The sequence below is a fragment of the Rana temporaria genome, chromosome 1 (assembly GCF_905171775.1).
Source record: "Rana temporaria chromosome 1, aRanTem1.1, whole genome shotgun sequence".
Classification (NCBI taxonomy): domain Eukaryota; kingdom Metazoa; phylum Chordata; class Amphibia; order Anura; family Ranidae; genus Rana; species Rana temporaria.
In genome coordinates this window covers 183,253,951-183,272,434 of record NC_053489.1, presented here as the reverse complement: position 1 = coordinate 183,272,434, position 18,484 = coordinate 183,253,951, and the positions used below count along the sequence as shown (strand labels likewise).

General features: G+C 46.0%; 1 protein-coding gene across 1 annotated transcript in view; it reads left to right on the top strand.

Annotated features, from left to right (window-relative positions):
• The window catches only part of ARL6IP4 (ADP ribosylation factor like GTPase 6 interacting protein 4), a 43,161-nt gene extending 25,115 nt beyond the window's left edge, over positions 1–18,046 (top strand). The window contains exons 5-6 of the mRNA XM_040347316.1: positions 16,846–16,915; positions 17,786–18,046. Of these exons, the coding sequence (XP_040203250.1) occupies positions 16,846–16,915; positions 17,786–17,845 (130 nt within the window). The 3' untranslated portion in view covers positions 17,846–18,046. The remainder of the gene's footprint in view (positions 1–16,845; positions 16,916–17,785) is intronic.
• The last annotated feature ends 438 nt before the right edge of the window (positions 18,047–18,484 follow it).

Below are 18,484 nucleotides of genomic sequence, written 5' to 3'. Positions count from 1 at the left end.
TGAAAAAGAGCTTAAATGGGGTGGGGGCATCCGGCGGAAGGCTCCGGAGAGGACCGAGGGATGGCGCCCTCCCCCGGCAGAAATCACCGAAGCCCAGGGTCCCGGCGGAAGATCGGGAGAGAAGAAACCCCCCCTTCTAAGAGAGCTAAAGAAGAAAGGGGGGGCTCCGGAGCAGATTAATAAAATATTTTATTCTGTGTGGTGTTTTTATTTTACTTTACACTTTTCCCCATGTGAATGGGTAGAGGTACGATGTACCCCATACTCATTCACATAGGGTGGGGGGCCGGCATCTGGGGGCCCCCTTATTAAAGGGAGCTCGCAGATTCCGATTAGCCCCGCCCGCATACCCCGACAACCAATGGCAAGGGTTGTCGGGAAGAGGCTCTTGTCCCTATCGACATGGGGGCAAGAGTGCTTTGGGGTGGGGGGGCAGTGCCCCCCTCCCCCACAGCACACACTCCCCCATGTTGAGGGCATTCGGTCTGGTACGGCTCAGGAGGGGGGGGCCGCTCGCTCGTCCCCTCCCCCATTCCTGTCCGGGCCAGACTGCATGCTTGGGATGAGGGCTTGGTTTGGATCTTGGGGGGGAACCCCGCGCCGAATCGGCGCGGGTTTAACCCCTCACGTTCCGGACCAAGCCTAAGAGCCTAATGTAGCCCTGAAGGGGGACCCGCGCCGATTTCAAGTTTGAAATTTGGCGCGGAGTTCCCCTTCAGGGCTGAAAACAGCTCGGAGATTCCCGTGCGCCGCGTCACGCAGCGCAATCACGGGTACGCCGCTTGGTATTTACCAAGATTTTCACGGCGTACTGACAAGGCGCACGGGAATCCCTGACTTTTCTCTCTGCGCATGCCCAGTATGCAAATGAACCTCCCGAGGTTCAGGCGCACTGTGCAAGCGTACGGGGATCTGTTTTCAAAAAACACTTTCCCTTTCAATTCGGCCCGCCAAACACTTCAAAACACATGTCACTTCACTTCCCCTGCATCCCCCCACCTCCCCCCTTAATAAACTCCCGCCCAAACCCCCGCAATTTATAGTTTAATGTGCCGTGCGCCAGGTCTGTACTGGTGCACAATGCACCCTCTCCTGGGCGCACGGAGCACATTAGTAACTAGGGAAATACACTGCACTAGCAGCGTATTTCTTTAGTAAATGGCCAAACGGCTGCTACTCCTGCTTTTACTCCATGAGTCATGGAGTAAAGGCTTGGTAAATCAGGCCCAATGTGTAGGGGCACAGTACTGATGTTTCTGGTTGTGTCGGTACAGTACAGATTGTGTAGGGGCACAGTACTGATGTTTCTGGTTGTGCCGGTACAGTACAGATTGTGTAGGGGCACAGTACTGATGTTTCTGGTTGTGTCGGTACAATACAAATTGTGTAGGGGCACAGTACTGATGTTTCTGGTTGTGTTGGTACAGTACAGATTGTGTAGGGGCACAGTACTGATGTTTCTGGTTGTGTCGGTACAGTACAGATTGTGTAGGGGCACAGTACTGATGTTTCTGGTTGTGTCGGTACAGTACAGATTGTGTAGGGGCACAGTACTGATGTTTCTGGTTGTGTCGGTACAGTACAGATTGTGTAGGGGCACAGTACTGATGTTTCTGGTTGTGTCGGTACAGTACAGATTGTGTAGGGGCACAGTACTGATGTTTCTGGTTGTGCCGGTACAGTACAGATTGTGTAGGGGCACAGTACTGATGTTTCTGGTTGTGCCGGTACAGTACAGATTGTGTAGGGGCACAGTACTGATGTTTCTGGTTGTGCCGGTACAGTACAGATTGTGTAGGGGCACAGTACTGATGTTTCTGGTTGTGTCGGTACAGTACAGATTGTGTAGGGGCACAGTACTGATGTTTCTGGTTGTGTCGGTACAATACAAATTGTGTAGGGGCACAGTACTGATGTTTCTGGTTGTGTCGGTACAGTACACATTGTGTAGGGGCACAGTACTGATGTTTCTGGTTGTGTCGGTACAGTACAGATTGTGTAGGGGCACAGTACTGATGTTTCTGGTTGTGCCGGTACAGTACAGATTGTGTAGGGGCACAGTACTGATGTTTCTGGTTGTGTCGGTACAATACAAATTGTGTAGGGGCACAGTACTGATGTTTCTGGTTGTGTTGGTACAGTACAGATTGTGTAGGGGCACAGTACTGATGTTTCTGGTTGTGTCGGTACAATACAAATTGTGTAGGGGCACAGTACTGATGTTTCTGGTTGTGTCGGTACAGTACAGATTGTGTAGGGGCACAGTACTGATGTTTCTGGTTGTGTCGGTACAGTACAGATTGTGTAGGGGCACAGTACTGATGTTTCTGGTTGTGTCGGTACAGTACAGATTGTGTAGGGGCACAGTACTGATGTTTCTGGTTGTGTCGGTACAGTACAGATTGTGTAGGGGCACAGTACTGATGTTTCTGGTTGTGTCGGTACAGTACAGATTGTGTAGGGGCACAGTACTGATGTTTCTGGTTGTGCCGGTACAGTACAGATTGTGTAGGGGCACAGTACTGATGTTTCTGGTTGTGTCGGTACAATACAAATTGTGTAGGGGCACAGTACTGATGTTTCTGGTTGTGTCGGTACAGTACAGATTGTGTAGGGGCACAGTACTGATGTTTCTGGTTGTGTCGGTACAGTACACATTGTGTAGGGGCACAGTACTGATGTTTCTGGTTGTGCCGGTACAGTACAGATTGTGTAGGGGCACAGTACTGATGTTTCTGGTTGTGTCGGTACAGTACACATTGTGTAGGGGCACAGTACTGATGTTTCTGGTTGTGCCGGTACAGTACAGATTGTGTAGGGGCACAGTACTGATGTTTCTGGTTGTGTCGGTACAGTACAGATTGTGTAGGGGCACAGTACTGATGTTTCTGGTTGTGTCGGTACAGTACAGATTGTGTAGGGGCACAGTACTGATGTTTCTGGTTGTGTCGGTACAGTACAGATTGTGTAGGGGCACAGTACTGATGTTTCTGGTTGTGCCGGTACAGTACAGATTGTGTAGGGGCACAGTACTGATGTTTCTGGTTGTGTCGGTACAATACAAATTGTGTAGGGGCACAGTACTGATGTTTCTGGTTGTGTCGGTACAGTACAGATTGTGTAGGGGCACAGTACTGATGTTTCTGGTTGTGTCGGTACAGTACACATTGTGTAGGGGCACAGTACTGATGTTTCTGGTTGTGTCGGTACAGATTGTGTAGGGGCACAGTACTGATGTTTCTGGTTGTGTCGGTACAGTACAGATTGTGTAGGGGCACAGTACTGATGTTTCTGGTTGTGCCGGTACAGTACAGATTGTGTAGGGGCACAGTACTGATGTTTCTGGTTGTGTCGGTACAGTACAGATTGTGTAGGGGCACAGTACTGATGTTTCTGGTTGTGTCGGTACAGTACAAATTGTGTAGGGGCACAGTACTGATGTTTCTGGTTGTGTCGGTACAGTACAGATTGTGTAGGGGCACAGTACTGATGTTTCTGGTTGTGTCGGTACAGTACACATTGTGTAGGGGCACAGTACTGATGTTTCTGGTTGTGCCGGTACAGTACAGATTGTGTAGGGGCACAGTACTGATGTTTCTGGTTGTGCCGGTACAGTACAGATTGTGTAGGGGCACAGTACTGATGTTTCTGGTTGTGTCGGTACAGTACAGATTGTGTAGGGGCACAGTACTGATGTTTCTGGTTGTGCCGGTACAGTACAGATTGTGTAGGGGCACAGTACTGATGTTTCTGGTTGTGTCGGTACAGTACACATTGTGTAGGGGCACAGTACTGATGTTTCTGGTTGTGCCGGTACAGTACAGATTGTGTAGGGGCACAGTACTGATGTTTCTGGTTGTGTCGGTACAGTACAGATTGTGTAGGGGCACAGTACTGATGTTTCTGGTTGTGTCGGTACAGTACAGATTGTGTAGGGGCACAGTACTGATGTTTCTGGTTGTGCCGGTACAGTACAGATTGTGTAGGGGCACAGTACTGATGTTTCTGGTTGTGTCGGTACAATACAAATTGTGTAGGGGCACAGTACTGATGTTTCTGGTTGTGTCGGTACAGTACAGATTGTGTAGGGGCACAGTACTGATGTTTCTGGTTGTGTCGGTACAGTACAGATTGTGTAGGGGCACAGTACTGATGTTTCTGGTTGTGCCGGTACAGTACAGATTGTGTAGGGGCACAGTACTGATGTTTCTGGTTGTGTCGGTACAATACAAATTGTGTAGGGGCACAGTACTGATGTTTCTGGTTGTGTCGGTACAGTACAGATTGTGTAGGGGCACAGTACTGATGTTTCTGGTTGTGTCGGTACAGTACACATTGTGTAGGGGCACAGTACTGATGTTTCTGGTTGTGCCGGTACAGTACAGAGTGTGTAGGGGGACAGTACTGATGTTTCTGGTTGTGTCGGTACAGTACAGATTGTGTAGGGGCACAGTACTGATGTTTCTGGTTGTGTCGGTACAGTACAGATTGTGTAGGGGCACAGTACTGATGTTTCTGGTTGTGTCGGTACAGTACAGATTGTGTAGGGGCACAGTACTGATGTTTCTGGTTGTGCCGGTACAGAACAGATTGTGTAGGGGCACAGTACTGATGTTTCTGGTTGTGTCGGTACAATACAAATTGTGTAGGGGCACAGTACTGATGTTTCTGGTTGTGTCGGTACAGTACAGATTGTGTAGGGGCACAGTACTGATGTTTCTGGTTGTGTCGGTACAGTACACATTGTGTAGGGGCACAGTACTGATGTTTCTGGTTGTGTCGGTACAGTACAGATTGTGTAGGGGCACAGTACTGATGTTTCTGGTTGTGTCGGTACAGTACAGATTGTGTAGGGGCACAGTACTGATGTTTCTGGTTGTGCCGGTACAGTACAGATTGTGTAGGGGCACAGTACTGATGTTTCTGGTTGTGTCGGTACAATACAGATTGTGTAGGGGCACAGTACTGATGTTTCTGGTTGTGTCGGTACAGTACAGATTGTGTAGGGGCACAGTACTGATGTTTCTGGTTGTGCCGGTACAGTACAGATTGTGTAGGGGCACAGTACTGATGTTTCTGGTTGTGTCGGTACAATACAAATTGTGTAGGGGCACAGTACTGATGTTTCTGGTTGTGTCGGTACAGTACAGATTGTGTAGGGGCACAGTACTGATGTTTCTGGTTGTGCCGGTACAGTACAGATTGTGTAGGGGCACAGTACTGATGTTTCTGGTTGTGCCGGTACAGTACAGATTGTGTAGGGGCACAGTACTGATGTTTCTGGTTGTGTCGGTACAGTACAGATTGTGTAGGGGCACAGTACTGATGTTTCTGGTTGTGCCGGTACAGTACAGATTGTGTAGGGGCACAGTACTGATGTTTCTGGTTGTGCCGGTACAGTACAGATTGTGTAGGGGCACAGTACTGATGTTTCTGGTTGTGTCGGTACAATACAAATTGTGTAGGGGCACAGTACTGATGCTTCTGGTTGTGTCGGTACAGTACAGATTGTGTAGGGGCACAGTACTGATGTTTCTGGTTGTGTCGGTACAGTACACATTGTGTAGGGGCACAGTACTGATGCTTCTGGTTGTGTCGGTACAGTACAGATTGTGTAGGGGCACAGTACTGATGTTTCTGGTTGTGTCGGTACAGTACACATTGTGTAGGGGCACAGTACTGATGTTTCTGGTTGTGTCGGTACAGTACAGATTGTGTAGGGGCACAGTACTGATGTTGTCTCTACAGATATGTTTGGTCTTGATTCAGCCTCTGTAAGAATGCTTGTGATCTTGCTAATATAATATTGTATGCTTCATGTGTTCAGTTTACTGAAGTCAGATTGGTGAATTCTAATTGGTTGTTCTGAGTTACTATGATTTACATTGTGCTCATTACTTTTTTACTGCATAAACCTATTACTTATACTGGCTTGGGGTCTTGTGGACTTCCAGAGTATATATATATATATATATATATATATATATATATATATATATATATATATATATATATCAAGCAGCAATAGAAAGCAAATCTGACATAACGTATCCTCTTTCGCGTTACTTGTACTAATTGGGAGAAGCTGCAGTAGTCTGACTGACACATAGATGTCTGACTGACAAATAGATGTGTAAGGAATGGTGTCACTGAGTAACACGAAGACCACACTTGATGAATGTGTGTGTGTGTGTGTGTGTGTGTGAATGGTGTAGATTGAACTCCGAAGAAATGACCCACTTTCAGCAGGAAAAATCAGACTAACGAAAATGAGATCGCACAAGCAGGATCCTAAAATAGAGCAGAACTTGGCAGGATTGTGTCACATTGTGATCTAAATGGCAAAGAGCAATCAGCCATTCTCATTCATTAAATGTGTCCTCTACTCCTCTCTCTTCATCCCAAGATTCCTGTATGCTCATTAAAAACAGCCTTCTTTCCAGATGAACACATCATGTAGACAAACCATCTGTCACATTCTAGGGGGTTGTACCCCAAATATAAGAGGCAGCTGTAATTCTGTGTAGGCACTTACATAATCTGTATTGAAGTGAGTTTACGTACAATGGGTATAGAAAACAATTACTCCCCTTTAACCACTTCAGCTCCGGAAGGGTTACTCTCATGACCAGGCCAATTTTTGTGATTCGGCACTGCGTTACTTTAACTGACAATTGCCGGGTCGTGTGACACTGTACACAAATAAAATGTATGTACTTTTTACCCCACAAATAGAGCTTTTTTTTAAAAAAAATAAGAGAGAGATATTTTACTTTTATGCTATAAAACATACCCAATAAAAAAACTATTTATTGTGGGACTGGGACTGCAATATTGCGGCGGACAAATCAGACACCTAACTGACACTTTTTGTGGCCCTGTGATCAGTGCTAAAAAATATGCACTGTACTAATGACACTGGCAGGAAAGGGGTTAACATCAGGGGCGATTAAAAGGTTTAATGTGTTCCTAGGGAGTGCTTTCTAACTGTGTGTGTGTGGGGGGGGGGGGTGCTTGTACAGATGGGAAGGCAGAGATCTGTGTTCCTACTTAGCAGAAACACAAGATAACTGCCTTGTTTACATAGGCAATCGCCGTTCCACCTGTGCCTCAAATAATCGTCAGACATCGTCTGCTGGACCAGCTGATTGTCTTCCGCTGTGTCCAATCACTGTGGGAGTAGGTCGCTGGTAGCGCAGATGCGTGACCCAGAAGTGCAGAATCGTGTACCTGTACATGATTCTGCACAGTAAATCTGAATGGGGTGGTCAGCGTCAGGTTAAAATAATCAAATGTTTTTGATTTTCAGCCTGAAATGAAGACAGGCACAGTTTTTGTTTTACCCAGGTTTATTTACTAGTGCAACTTATAGAATCCAAGTGAAAGATATAATACCAATGTCAGAAAAAAATAAATCAAAAACAGAATTGTGAGTTGGAAAAAGGATCCCTTATATCAGTATTTTGTTGGACCACAGTTTGCTTTAATTACAGCCTTTAGTGTGTTGGAACATGTCTCTACTAACTTTGCAATATTTACCCATTCTTCTTTGCAGAACTGCTCAAGTTCAGTTAAATTTGATGGTGACTGTTTGCGGACTGCAGTCTTCAAGTCATTCCACAAATTTTCAATAGGGGTTTAAGTCTGGGCTCCGACTAGGCCATGCAAGGACATTCACCCTTTTCTCTTACAAACACCGTGTGGTCATTGTTGCTGAGTGCTTTGGGCCATTGTCATGTTAGAAGGTAAACCTTCTTCCCATTGACAACTTTCTTGGAGAGGGCAGCAGATTTTCCTCAAGAATTTTATGGTATTTTGCCCCATCCATTTTTTTTTTCTATCCTGATGAGTGTTCCAGTCCAATTGAATTGTAGTCTCCTCTGACCACCTTAAACACACCTTGAAGATTCTGAGGCCACGTGGAAAAAGGTGTTATGGTCAGATGAGACTAAAACTGAATTATTTGGCCTCAACACCAAACGATATATCTGGCATGAAATCCAATACAGCGGAGGTGATAATATCCTGTTATGAGGGTGTTTCTCTGCAGCACGGACTGGAGCACTTGTCAGGATAGAAAGAAAATAGATGGGGGCAAACTACCATCAAATTCTTAAGGAAAATCTGTTGTCCTCTGCCAGAAAGCTATCAATGGGAAGAAGGTTTACCTTCCAACATGACAATGACCCAAAGCACACAGCCACAATGGCCACACAATGGTTGAAGGAGAGAAAGGTAAATGTCCTTGTATGGCTTAGTCAGAGCCCAGACTTAAAGCGGGAGTTCACCCTATAAAAAAAAAAAATTAGGCATAGTAGCGCGAGCTACAGTATGCCTGTATTTATTTTTTTAGCCCCGTACTCACTGTGCAATCGTACATAGAAGATTCCGCGAGGAATGGGCGTTCCTATCCAGAGGAAAGGTGATTGACGGCCGGCTCTGGCACGTCACGCTTCTCCGGAAATAGCCGAAATAGGACTTGGCTCTTCACGGCGCCTGTGCATAGTCTGTGCGCAGGCGCCGTGAAGAGCCGAGACCTACTCCGGCTATCTTCGGGGAGCGTGACGTGCCAGAGCCGGCTGTCAATCACCTTCCCTCTGGATAGGAACGCCCATTCCCCGCGGGAAGTCGGAATCTTCAATATACGAGTGCACAGTGAGTACGGGGATAAAAAAATAAATACAGGCATACTGTAGCTCGCGCTACTATGCCTCATTTTATGCTAAAATGTTGTTATGGAGGGTGAACCACCGCTTTAAGCCTTGTACAAACCAATTTTTTGTTAAAAGGGCGTGTGCAAAATTTTGTCTACTAACGTTTTGCAAATTGTCGTTTGATAAACACGAACGTAGTGACGTACTATGATGCCGCGTACAGACGGTCGTTTTTTGTGATGAAAAAAAAACGACGTTTTGAATCATGAAATAAAACGACGTTTTTGAAACTTCATTTTCAAAAACGACGTTGCCTACACACCATCGTTTTTTAAAAATGCTCTAGCAAAGCGCGGTTACGTTCAGCACTCTTTTCCATTGAAGTTAGCTTCATAACTTGCTTCTGAGCATGCGCGGGTTTAAAAACGTCGTTTTGAAACGTCGTTTTGCCCACACACAATCATTTTCATTGACACAAAAAACAACGTTTTGAAAAACGACACAAAAAATTTGAGCATGTTCGAATTTTTTTTTGTCGTTTTTCAGAAGACATAAAACAACGTTTTCCCCACACACAGTCATTTTAAATGAAGTTTTCAAAAACGTTGTTTTTTTTCATCACAAAAAACGACCGTTTGTACGCGGCATGAGAGTATAAAGAGGAAGGTGTTTTCTCAAGCGCCACCCTTTGGGCCCTGATTTTTCAGACCATACTGAACAAATGCCTTTTAAAATACGTTTGGCGTAACTACATGCAAAGCAGTTTCATTTTCTTTATCGTACATCACGGGACACAGAACGGCATATTCATTACTATGTGGGTTATATGGAGTACCTTCAGGTGATGGACACTGGCAATCTCAAACAGGAAATGCCCCTCCCTATATAACCCCCTCCCATAGGAGGAGTACCTCAGTTTTTACGCCAGTGTCTTAGGTGTTGGTCATGGTTTAGCTTGTCTCCACATCCTTGGGATTAAGGTGGGCTAACCGGTTCTGTCCAACGGCCTCAGCGCTAAAGTGGTCAGTAACCGGACCCCAAACCAATGGGGTATAGCCCATAATGCTTTCTTTTTAGAGAGCTGGACCCTGGGCCCAGAACTTAGAAACCTTTGGGGGCCTAATGTTTCTGTTGCCAGAGTGCTATATGGGCCCAGGACAGTGGATCCTTCATAGGAACCCAGGGCCTGAAGGTCAATGCCCCACGGAGATGGGGGAAGATTGGGCCTCTTGCTGTGCAAAGTCCTGCGGCATGGAGCAGGTAAGTGAGGGGAAACTTGCGGAACTTGGTTCTTAGCAGGTTTTTCTGGGGGGGTCACAGTGGGACATGCCTAAAGTTATGCGCTGCATCTGGCAAAGTAAGTCACATGTCTTAAAGATAGGATGGCTCTATGTGTATTCCCCATAAAAGGTGACCTCCCTGGTAGTATTGTAAGCATTGAGAAAGAGGCCTGTGTGTGTGTGTGTGTGTGTGTGTGTAAAGAGAGCTGTGCTTACTGTACCTGCAAAGCCTCCAGGCGATTGCTGCCACGGTTCTTCCTCCTAGCCTGGAGACTGGACAAACTGCCTCCTCGTGTGGTCTCCTTCCCCCCACCCCCCCCCACCGGCGGGCGCGCGCGTCCCCGTGATATGGGCGCAATTTCGCGCCGTTAGCTGAGGGGGGAAGGGCGGGCCAGCATGTTAAAGGAAGGGGCGGCCCTTCCATTCGTTCTCAGCTCAGTGTATGCTGGAACTGAGAGAGGAAGAGACCAGAGCGGCAGCACGGGGCGCAGAGGACACACAGTGGCCAAAAAAAGATTATTACAGTCTTCAATAAGACTGTCCTGGAGCCTAGAGTTAGGCTGTTCTTTTCTATCTCAGCAGTTTTTTGGCAATACTACTAAGGGGGACAGAATGTTTTTTCTCTCTTTGGTTTGAAAAAAAAAAAAAAAAAAGAGGGTACAAGAGGTGGGGATTCCCCCAGAGAGTCTGAGGTCTCGGACAAAGTTATGCCGCTGCTTTCCCGAGAGGGAGCCTTGGTGGGACCATCGGGATCTGGGGCTGGAGCTGGCACGGGTCAGTCCAACCCTAGGGTGGTCACGGACGAGGTACTGTCCACCTCTTTAAAAGAGATGGAAAAGAGAATGGAAAAAATGATAGCCAGGGCTATGCGGGGCAGAAAACGGAATAGATCTCCGTCGCCCGAGCGTGGACCCTCAGAGGAGGAGGTCCTTTCTGCAGGGGAATTGGACGACCTCTTGGACAAGGACCAAGCAGGTTCGGGGATCGAGGATCCGGATACGGGGGAGTCTGGGGCAGCCTCCCAAGGGGAGAGCTGGTGGGTTCAAGCCTTAACGGACTTGGTCCATAGTGCATTCAACTTGCCAGTACCAGATCTCCAAGTATCGACTGTTTCAGCTTTGGGCTCACTAAAGGCGCCTCAAAACAACGCAGTTTTTCCGATCCATCCTCTGCTAGAGGAAGTTATGTTCCAAGATTGGACCAAGCCAGATAGAATCTTTTTACCACCTAAAAGATTCTCTGCCTTATATCCTATGGAGGATAAATTTTCCAAGAGATGGGCAACCCCGGCGGTGGACGCAGCCATCTCATGTGTTAACAAATCTTTAACATGCCCTGTAGAAAACATACAGGTGTTCAAGGATCCGGTTGATAAACGCTTGGAAACGCTACTTAAAAGCTCCTTCACTACTGCAGGGGCAGTAGTGCAGCCAGCTGTGGCTGCGATTGGGGTTGCACAAGCATTATCGGATCAAACTAAGCAGATGCTTAAACTTATTCCTGCCCAGCAGGCAGAAGAATTTTCTGATGTCCCTAGGGCCATACGCTTTACGGTAGATGCGATTAAGGATTCTATCCAGCAAGCGTCACGCTTATCGTTATCCCTTATCCATATGAGAAGACTCTTATGGTTAAAGAGCTGGGAGGCAGAGCCCCCATGCAAGAAGCTCCTGGAAGGGTTCCCCTTCCATGGAGGACGACTCTTCGGAGAAGACCTGGATAAATACATTCAGACCATTTCAAGCGGCAAAAGTACTATTTTGCCAACCAAGAAAAAGTTTCAGTGGCCTGCGTTTAAACGACAGCACTCCCCTGGGCAGGGGCACTCTAATACCAAACAGTATCGACGGCCTCCTGCAAGATCAAACTTTAACTTTAACAACAAATCGCAGGGACAGGCCGCTAGAGGCAAGAAGCAGTGGTTTCGCAAACCAGCAAAACCAGCCCCCAAGCCGACCTTATGAAGGGGCGCCCCCACCCACGAGGGTGGGGGAGTATTGATCCGATGGCCTGCGGAACCGATGCGCTGGTTTGCCCTTGGCATCAGTTCAAACTTCTTTATGTATTTCCCCCGCTCCAGTTACTACCCCGCCTGCTGCGCAGGATCAGGGTGGAGCACATACCAGTCATCCTGGTAGCTCCAGCATGGCCCAGAAGGGCATGGTATTCACTAATCCTGAAGATGGTAGTGGGAGACCCTTGGACTCTTCCTCTACGGCCAGACCTGCTATCGCAAGGTCCGATCCTCCACCCTGCCTTACGGCATCTAAAATTGACGGCCTGGAAGCTGAATCCCTGATTCTCAGGGGTAGAGGTCTGTCTCAGAAAGTAATCTCTACCCTAATCAGAGCCAGGAAACCGGTCTCTAGGGTGATTTATTACAGGGTCTGGAAGGCCTATGTAGGCTGGTGTGAGTCCAAGCGATGGCTTTCTCGCAAGTTTACCATCGATAGAGTATTACGTTTTCTCCAGCTAGGAGTGGATAAAGGACTGGCATTAAGCACAATCAAGGGACAGATTTCAGCTTTGTCAGTGTGGTTTCAGCGGCCGCTGGCCACCCACTCGCTGGTTAAGACCTTCATGCAAGGGGTCTTACGTATTAATCCTCCAGTTAAATCCCCACTTTGTCCGTGGGATTTAAATCTTGTTCTGTCAAGTTTACAGAAACAACCTTTTGAGCCGTTGGCTGAAATTCCTTTGGTTTTACTGACAAGGAAGTTAGTATTTTTGGTCGCCATAGTTTCCGCCAGAAGAGTATCGGAACTGGCAGCCTTATCCTGTAAGGAACCATATCTTATTTTACATAAGGACAAGGTCGTTCTCCGCCCTCATCCTTCCTTCCTACCAAAGGTTATATCCAGTTTTCATCTAAACCAGGATTTGGTATTACCATCCTTCTTTCCTAAACCTACTTCCAGAAAGGAAGGGTTGCTGCATACCTTGGATATTGTCAGGGCCATGAAGGCCTATCTTAAAGCTACAGAGAAGATCCGGAAAACAGATGTGTTGTTCATTTTACCGGATGGGCCCAAGAAGGGGCAGGCAGCTGCAAAATCCACCATCTCGAGGTGGATTAAACAGTTAATCACTCAGGCCTACGGCTTGAAAGGGTTGCCTCCTCCGTTATCATTAAAGGCTCATTCTACTAGGGCCATGGGCGCCTCCTGGGCAGCACACCACCAGATCTCTATGGCTCAAGTTTGCAAGGCGGCAACCTGGTCTTCTGTCCACACGTTTACAAGATTCTACCAGTTGGACGTAAGAAGGAATACTGATACAGCCTTTGGGCAGGCAGTGCTGCAGGCTGCAGTTTGAGACCCTCGGATTCCGGGGGCTCCCTTTTGAGTTAAATTTAAAAAAAAAAATTCTCAACTAAGTTGGATTTATTATAATTTGAGTATATCTCTAAATTAAATCCTTTTGTCTTGGGAAGATGTTCTCCCTCCCCTCATTGTAAGCATTGCTTTGGGACATCCCACATAGTAATGAATATGCCGCTCTGTGTCCCGTGATGTACGATAAAGAAAAAGAGATTTTTAATACAGCTTACCTGTAAAATCTTTTTCTTGGAGTACATCACGGGACACAGAGCTCCCACCCCTCTTATGGGGACCATTTTGGGAGGCATACTGCTTGCTACAAAACTGAGGTACTCCTCCTATGGGAGGGGGTTATATAGGGAGGGGCACTTCCTGTTTGAGATTGCCAGTGTCCATCACCTGAAGGTACTCCATATAACCCACATAGTAATGAATATGCCGCTCTGTGTCCCGTGATGTACTCCAAGAAAAGGATTTTACAGGTAAGCTGTATTAAAAATCTCTTTATTATCCCATTAAAGAAAGTGAGAATTTTGACATTTCTTCAATTGCCGCGTTATGAACAATAGTTTACAAGACAAGACAAGACTGAACTCTTCGTTCCTAGATTCCGAGCATGCGTGTTTGTACTTTCGACTTTTGTGTGACGGATTTCTTTACTGATTATCCGAAAATCAGACTATTAGCTAGATTCAGGTAGTTTGCCGCAACTTTTACGCTACGCCGCCTTAAGTCAGAGAGGCAAGTACTGTATTCTCAAAGTACTTGCCTCCTAACTTATGGCGGCGTAGCGTAAATGCGGCGGGCGCAAGCGCGCCTAATTCAAAATAGGCTGAGGGGGCGTGTTTTATGTTAGAATGCTTTGACCTGACGTGATTGACGTTTTTTTGGAACGGCGCATGCGCCGTCCACCTACATTTCCCAGTGTGCATTGCGGCTAAGTACGCCGCACGGTCCTATTGATTTCAACGTGGACGTAAATGACGTAAATCCCTATTCACGGACGACTTACGCAAACAACGTAAAATTTTCTAATTTCGAAGCGGGAACGGCGGCCATACTTTAACATTGGCTATGCCACCTAGGGGGCATCTTTAACTTTAGGCAGCCTATCTCTTATGGAAACGGCGTATCTGTACTGCGTCGGCCGGACGTACTTTCGTGAATAGGCGTATCTAGTGATTTACATATTCTACGCCGACCGCAATGGAAGCGCCACCTAGCGGCCAGCCTAAAAATTGCACCCTAAGATAGGATGGCGCAAGCCGTCGTATCTTAGATAGGTTTAAGTGTATCTCTGTTTGAGAATAACTCTACTGATACGCCGACCTAACTCTACCTGAATCTAGCTATTTGAGTTCACATCAGACATATTCTAGCCTGCACATCCAATCCAGCTTTTGTCTGATGTAAAAGTCAAATTGTCTGTCGAATGCACCGTACTAACGATCCGAAAATCTGCAGACAGCTCGTCTTCAACTTTTTCCTTCTGATTTTCGTACCGTGTGTACTCGCCTTAAACCCCATTGAAAATCTGTGGAATGACTCGAAGTCCACAAACGGTCACCATCAAATTTAAAGGGTTTGTAAAGGATTTTTTTTTTTTAATCTTAATAGCTTCCTTTACCTTAATGCAGTGCTGTTTTCATGTCCTCATTGTTCGTTTTTGCTCTCAAGTTGCTGTAATTCTTCTCTGATCTCCACACTTCCTGGTTGTCTGTTTCCTGATAACCACAGTGCTGGGAGCTTTCTCTCTGTGGTCACTAATCAAGGAGGTGTGATTACTGTGTGTCTAAAACCCCCTCAGCACCAATCAGTTTAGTTTTCCAAACCATCACTGCCCTGTATTGGCTCTGTGGCTCTGTACAGCACAGAGGCAGGAAACACCATGCAAAAACGAAACTAGAAACTACAGGTACATTATATGATTGATTTTTAGCTATTTTTAATCATTTTTAAAAGGAATCAGTTAACTATTATGTCTCTATACCCTGTAAACAGTCATTTCAGCATCAATTTTTTTATTTTATTTACAACTCCTTTAACAGAACTTCAGCAGCTCTGCAAAGAAGAATGGGCAAATATTGTAAAGTTAGCAGAGACATATCCCAACAGACTAAAGACTGTAATTAAAGCAAAAGTTAATTCAACGAAATACTGTCAAAAGTAGAGGTCGACCGATATGGGTTTTTCCCTGGCCGATGTTGATGCCGATATTTAGAAATCGGGGTGGCCGATGGCCGATATATGATGCCGATTTTTGCGGCCGATATTTTAGGCCGATTTTTATTTTTTATTTTTTTTTGGCAGGTGGCACTGATAGGTGCCACTGGCTCGTGGCACTTACAGGTGACACTGATTGGCGGGTGGCACTGGGAGTGGCACTGATTGGCAGGTTGCACTGGATGGAACTAATTGGCACTAGCAGATGGCACTAATTGGCAGGTGGCACTGGATGGCACTAGTTAGCATTGGCAGGTGGCACTGGTTGGTACTGGCAGATGTCACTGATTGGCACGTGGCACTGGATGGCAATAGTTAGCACTGGCAGATGGCACTGGTTGGAATTGACACGTGGCATTGGCAGGTGGCACTAGCATGTGGCACTGGTTGGTACTGATTGGCAGGTGGCACTAATTGGCAATAGATGGCACTGGTTGGCACTGGCAGGTGACACTGGATGGCCCTGGCAGGTGGCATTGGTTGTCATTGGTAGGTGGCACTGGCAGGTGGCACTGGATGGCACTGGCAGGTGGCACTGGATGGCACTAGTTGGCACTGGCAGGTGGCACTAGTTGGCACTGGCAGGTGGCACTAGTTGGCATGGATGGCATTGGCAGGTGGCACTAGTTGGCAATGGATAGCATTGGCAGGTGGCACTAGTTGGCAATGGATGGCATTGGCAGGTGGCACTGGATGGTACTAGTTGGCACTGGCTGGTTGGCATTAGCAGATGGCACTGGCAGGTTTCACAGCCCATAATGTAGAGCTGTGTGAAACTCTCTTTCTCCATACAGTTTCACATGGTGCTGCAGAGAGGAGAGAGAGAGAGGGGAGCTCAGATTCATCGTGATGTTGGAGGTGGGCGGGACCCGAGGTGGGCGGGCCCCAGCGGCTATCCAGCCAATTATCTCATCCCATTGGCTGGTGTTGGACAGCTGAATCCCGCCCACCCCGACATCAGACCGTTCTAGTGACAGTTCCCTTAGTGTTTCACAAACACAGCGCTGCTCTGCAGACAGTGTGGAGAAGGGAGGAGGAATCCCATGTTCCTTCTCCACACTCTGCTGATGCAGATATGTTAAATATCGGCCACATTTGGCCTCATTTCTCCAAAATGACCGAATATCGGCCAATATATCGGCCGGCCGATATATCGGTCGACCTCTAGTCAAAAGGGGGTGATCCTTTTTCCAACTCACTAGTAAATATAGGTGGATAAAACAAATACTGTGTCGGTCTTCATTTCAGGCTGCAATGGGGGGAGGGGGCTGCTTTTCTATACCCACTGTACTTCATAGGAGCCTATATCAAGAATGAAGATCTTTCATGTACAACACGTTAAATTAATGTTATTTGTGTCTAATCCAGGCTAATTAAAGGAGATGGTGAAGTACTGGAAGAAATTGTAAGCAGGGACAAGCACAGAGAGATCAATAAGGTATGTATATTGGAATCCCTTTGAAACATTGCACTACATTGTGTCTAATAGAGACTTGGACAACATATCACCTGATGATTCATATAGAGATACTTTTTCCTACTTTGCACTGCACCTATTGACAGTACAGCATAAAAAAAGCAGACTAGCTTGCTTCCGATCCGAATGGCAATGGTATATCATGTGAAATAGATGTGGCCACATCACAGATTAGATTGAAATCCTTATACATGTGCATGGTAGTGACATGCATGGGAACACCATATTTCTTGGAACTTACTGGCAGATCAACTGCTTAACAAATGTTGAAATCACTTTTCTTGCATTTGTTAAGCATCAGGAAATGTCGGATAGCCATTCCAAATGTTGGAAAAGTGCTCAAGAAATAGTAGGGAACCAATTGCTTTAAAAGTTCTCCAAATATTTAAAATGGGGAAAGCCGGAGTGAGCACAAGCAGTGATGTGCAGGCCGACAGTCATAAAATACTGCAGGCAGCACCCCAGAACCCCCTAAAAATTAGGCTTATCAAGTCCCTGGATGTTTAGCATAAAAAGTAAACTATCAACTGGGTCTAATTGTCTCTGAAGCTGTGGAACCAAATTGTCATGTTTATTTTTTATGGGTGTTTTTTTTGTCCTTGGGCTCCACTTATATTACATTATCCAAACAGGTAGGACAAGTGTGATGTTACACATATGGCAGGTGTTGTTGTTGTAACCTGAGGACAGGTTTGGGAAATACTATCTTTGAGGTTAAAGAGGATTTTCTATCTAAATGTAGTCCGAGTACACATTTGACTTTACCTTTTATACAGCGGTAGATTAACCATTTCCTGTGAATAACCTTATTTATTGTATCTTTTCCTGCAGCAAGCTACAGCCAATGACGGACTGACTTTCCAAATGAGGTCTGGGATACTCTATGACTAATGGCTCAGAGAGTTTCTATCCTCCGTCTTTGTGGTGAAGGCAAGCAGATGTTCAGATTCCCCTTACTGAACTACTGGGCTTGATGTCACAAATCCATGGTGTTCTCATGGAAAAGAAACATTTTTTTTTGTTTTTTTGTGATAGAAATTAATTGTTAGGGTTATGTTATACTGTACAGTATATAAAAATAAACAGACGTGAAAAAAAAACAACACTCACTCCTACAAATTTGTTTATTCGAGAACAATTTTTTTATCCTGTCCTTTAAATTTTTTCATCAATACGGTTGAAAATGACCATCGATTTTGACCCACTAATGATTAGAAAAACAAAGGATCTTCCTTAGAACATTTTTTCCCCAATAATTTTTGTTTGAAATCCTCGCCAACCATGGCCAGCTTAAGGCCTCGTACACACGGGCCAGAATCTCGTCAGGAAAAAAAAACTTTTTCCTGACGAGATTCTTGGCAAGAATCTCTTGCCGCCCAAATGTACACACAGTCACAAAATATTCCAACTGCACACCTTCCAGGAATCTTTTGCCTGACGAAGAGGTCCTGCGTGACCTCGAAACGTTGCTTTTTGGATCGCTATTATGCATTAAATTTTTGGACGTTTTTTAAATGATCCTTGGTGTGC